This window comes from Antrostomus carolinensis, unplaced genomic scaffold (genome assembly GCF_000700745.2).
Source record: "Antrostomus carolinensis isolate BGI_N321 unplaced genomic scaffold, ASM70074v2 scaffold53972, whole genome shotgun sequence".
NCBI classification, from domain to species: domain Eukaryota; kingdom Metazoa; phylum Chordata; class Aves; order Caprimulgiformes; family Caprimulgidae; genus Antrostomus; species Antrostomus carolinensis.
In genome coordinates, this window is record NW_010299913.1 from 10186 (window position 1) to 14753 (window position 4568).

The window sequence follows — 4568 nt, forward strand, 5'->3', positions numbered from 1 at the left end:
CTTGTCCTGTCACTCCCTGCCCTGGTCACAAGTCCCTCCCCACCCTTCCTGGAGCCCCTTCAGGTACTGGAAATGTTTAAAAAAAATCTGCTGTGTTCCCTTCTCTTTGCAGTTTGTGTTACTTACAGGGGAAACTGAGACACCACAGAACTATCTTCTCTCAAAACAAAATGACGTTCATGGATGCTCTGGCGAAGATAACTTCAAAGTAGCCATTAATGCTAAGTCTTGCTTAGCACATAGTGACAAAGTGGGAAGATGTGTACTTCTTCCTGGAATCAACCTTTGTTTGCTGTCTTGACTATACTGCTGTGATCCAGCTGTTTTAACTGAGGCACTATATAAAACCATTAGAGTCACAGGTGAAATCCCTTCTACCAGCGTGTTCCTGACTTGCAAGGAGAAGTGCTGATTCAGCACGTGCTGTTTTCATCTCTTCCAGCTACAGCTAGACCAGCTCCAGTCCCCAGCCTGGGGCTGCAGGAGGGGATGGAAATAAAAGCTTTTCAAAGCGCTTACATGTTGCAGGCTTGTGCAGACATTAGCTGGGTGAATGGAAGGAACTGGAAATGAGAACAATTGCTTCCAGCGGTCATTCCCTCTTTTTGTTTTGTCTTGTTTTCCTGGCAATGGCACAGCTTTGGTCACCTGAGGAACAGAAGCACTGAAAGTACTGGGCTAAAGGTGTCATTTCTTGAGAGGCTGCAGAATTAGGCCATTTGCTAAAGCAGTGTTTCAAACTCCATTCTCTTTTTGTGTTGCCTCTTCAACCTTTCTTTGGCCTTGTTGTCAAGTCAGTGGAGTTCAGTGTCCATGAAGACAACTTACACTGTTGCAGGTGCTTTGCTTACGCTAAAGGTGGGAGGGGAAGATGTTTGTATCCTTAATTAGTAGGTTACATTTTTTCCATGTGCTTTAATGCAGCTGAGCTTTAAGCAATATAAAAAAAAAAAAAAAAAAAGTAGTGTGAACTCTTCTGGTTTCACCTCAGTAATGTTCAAAATAAGATCAATTATATAATTTGTAACACAGACCACTTTTCCCTCCTCGAAGCAGCAGAGCAAGTTTGCTTAATTCTTTTTACGGTCACGGTTCAGTGGAGGATTCCAGTGTGCATTCAGTGCTGTGTGACTGTTACCCTTCAATTTAGGTAGGACTGGTCACCTGCTTGGAGCTGTGTCTATGCATAATACTTGCCTTGTTCCACCAGACTACATCTCTTATTTTTTCCATGGAGCCTGTCACTGCCTATTAAATGACAGGAGAGTTCCCAGCAGGCTTCCATTGGGGAAGGATGATGCAAGTTTGTTAGATTTACTTAAAAGATGTTTTTGCTAGATTTTTGTCATTCAGATTTTGTGTCCTCTTGCCTTTGAAAGAGCAAATTTAAAACTGGGTTTAGCTTCAGTCATACAAAGGCCAAGTCCAAACATTTATCTGTACTAAAGATCTGGAGAGGCCAAGTGTTTCCACTGAGTAACAATCAATCCCCTGTACTTCTTCAGTTTACCCAGATGGGAGAGTTTGCATCTCTATTCTTCATGCTCCTGGGGATGATCCCATGGGATACGAGAGCAGCGCTGAGCGGTGGAGTCCCGTGCAGAGTGTGGAAAAGATCCTCTTGTCGGTCGTTAGCATGCTGGCAGGTAAGAACTGCTGTTTTATTAGTTACTGAGTTAGTTAGAGCTGCTTCTTGCTGTTTGATTTGTTAAGTGAGCAAAGGACATTTAAAACTGCTAGGCAGCACTCAGAGTTCTTAAAGCCCTAATAGTTATTTATTAATAAACCAGTTCTCTGAAAATAATTGGGGAAAAGAACCCGACCCCAGGAGTGAATTATTAAAATAGGTGTTTCCAGCTTTGCGAGCGACTGCACTACTTTCCTTGCAGGTCAGGTGGGTCTGGAGGTTCAGCTGGTTCCCTGCTCCTGCACAAAGCCTTTTCCACGTAGAAACTGAACTGCAGAGCTGTGTCCCTTAGAACTGGTTTTGAATGATAAAAGGTTTAGATGTTTTAGAAGCAGCAAAGTTGATGAAAGAGCAAGCCATGGGACTGTTTTAGCTTCAGAATAATAACCTACGGTTGGGAAGCTGTGCAGACAAACAGTATGTCGCTGGGCTTCCCATCGCTTCCAAGAGCTTGGTTTGTGGTACAGCCTTACCTAGACTGGTTAGTGTGGGACTTGCCTGGTCTCTCTTGTTCTCTGCCTGTACTTCCTGTTTTCCCATGGCTTTTGGAAGAATTAGGCTAAAACATTGCTGGTTAGCTTCCATCGGGCTGCTGGCAAACTCTCAGCTCTGGCTCTGCAGATCACCTCAGCCCAAGCTTGCCAAACTGGGTGACCTGCACATCTCCTGGCTTTTAGGGGTGGACCATCAGCATTGTGTTCAGAAAGACATGAGCCCGAGATGTCTGCCATGAAGTGGGCTGGGGGGGATTTGGACTAGCGTTGTGAAGCACAATGGGTAGAGTACGTTCCGTCACAGTGACTTGTGTAATCCTTTGACAGTTGTCCTGCTGTGTGCTGACCATGAAGCTGATAAAACCCGTGTCTCAGCTTACCTCTGTGCAAAATGAAGTGTTGGAGTCACAGGGGCTTAAAGTACTGTCTAAAGCACTCTGAAATCCCCAGATGAAAGATGTTGCAGAAATGAAGGCATTCTATGGCTTTTCTTGGTTTTGTTGTTTTTAGTAGAACAAACCATCCCAAAGAGTGACAGAGTCTGTTTGGGTGGCCTGGTCGGGAGGGCTTTGTGTCTGTAAAGCCGCAGAACCAGAAAAAACATCTTGCAGAGAGCAGTGTGCAGTTTTAAAAACCCTTGATGGCGCTGGTGTTGCTGCATTGTGTTGTTTCATGTGTGTACTGGGGCTCAACTGCTGAGAGCATAAGCAAAAGAAAGTTGCTCCTCTACCGCTAAACCTAAACTCGACCTTGCTGTGATATTCTTCTGTCATCAGTTAAATCTGAACTGTTTGGGAATCCAGCAGCTGTCATTGGATTTTCCTTAGTGGTGTTTCTGTCGTCCCAAGCAGAGGAAGTGTGACAAAGCCACAGGGAAGTGACAGTGCAGAGGCATTACTGAAGAAGCGAGCAGGTATTGCTCCGTTGCCTGCCTGCCCACCTATCTTTCAGTCTTTCTCATTTCAGAGCCAAATGATGAAAGCGGAGCCAACGTAGACGCCTCCAAGATGTGGCGGGAAGACAGAGAACAATTTAACAAAATTGCCAAGCAGATTGTGCAGAAGTCACTTGGACTTTAAGCTCATAAAGAGACTGAAGTGTTTTGTATTTCTCTCCACCTGAAAACGAGCAGTGCTCAGTGCTGGTACCAAAAAGGAAAACTTTACAAAACTATTGGCCTAGTTCTTCTTATCATTTGTTATTTATTTACCATCTTTCCTCTTGAACTGCTCCAGAGAAGCCTCTAGTTCACTCACTAAATTGCATGGAAAAGGGATTTAATACTAGGGAAAAACATGGAGACAATGCTGTTTCAAAGGCTGCTCATTGCTACCTCACTTCACAGTATGGAAAGTTTGGAGACTTGGCAATCTACAGCTTGCCTTCACCAATCTGCTGTTTGAGGACAGAGCTGTTTTGGATCACCTGCTGGAAGAATTAGTCGAATGTTTTTATAGGTAACATTGCGCCTGGAGCACCAGTAGACAGGAAATAATCTATCAATTTTATGATATTTGCTAAGTTAAGGACAACATTTTCAGTCAGAAGTGATTTGAAGAGCATAGTTAGCAAGAGAGGCTATAAAACAAGGTTCTAGTCTGGATGTGTTAGCAAGGGAAGTGATTGTGCAGCACGTAACATTAAGAGAAGATCTCAGGAGTTGTCATCAGTGACTGGCCAGGGATCTAGACTGGGCTGGCATTCCCATGTAACACTGTGAGTTTGTATTGAGCCTTTGAGTCAGTGTTTGCATGGAAGAAATCCCACGGGCTGCTTTATTACTCCTTAAGGACACTCAGTTGTAAACTTGGCATTCAATTAAAGGTGCAAGACAGAATTGTAGAATCATTTTGCTTGAAAAAAATTTAAGATCATTGAGACTGAGCATAACATAAAGGTGTAGACTGGATTCTTAAACACTTTGAGGTTCACCATGGGTGAGGTAGGTCATTGGCAGCCTGAAAATTCAGTGAGAATGTGTCTGCTCCACTGGGCCTGTAAAATATCTCTGCAATCATGTCAGCTCCTCTTCTGTTGACATTTGAGTGTTGAGAGGATCAAGTGCCGCTGGCCTTTGCTGTTACAGCCCAGGTCACCTGTTTTATCACAGAATCCCAGACTGATTTGGGTTGGAAGGGACTTTAAAGCTCATCCAGTTCCAACTGCCCTGCCATCAGCAAGGGGACACCTTCCACTAGACCAGGTTGCTGAAAGCCTCATCCAACTTGGCCTTGAACATTTCCAGGGAGGGGGCATCCATAGCTTCTCTGGGCAACCTGGGCCAGTGTCTCATCACCCTCTGGGTGAAAAATTTCCTCCTAATATCCACCCTAAATCTCCCGTCTCTTAGTTTAAAAACATTTCCCCTTCCCCTATCACTATCTGCC

The 4568-nt window shown here is 44.3% G+C and overlaps 1 protein-coding gene across 1 annotated transcript in view; it reads left to right on the plus strand.

Annotated features, from left to right (window-relative positions):
* Positions 1-3554, plus strand: part of UBE2G2 (ubiquitin conjugating enzyme E2 G2) — a 13219-nt gene extending 9665 nt beyond the window's left edge. The window contains exons 4-5 of the mRNA XM_010162927.1: positions 1506-1646; positions 3148-3554. Of these exons, the coding sequence (XP_010161229.1) occupies positions 1506-1646; positions 3148-3260 (254 nt within the window). The 3' untranslated portion in view covers positions 3261-3554. The remainder of the gene's footprint in view (positions 1-1505; positions 1647-3147) is intronic.
* The last annotated feature ends 1014 nt before the right edge of the window (positions 3555-4568 follow it).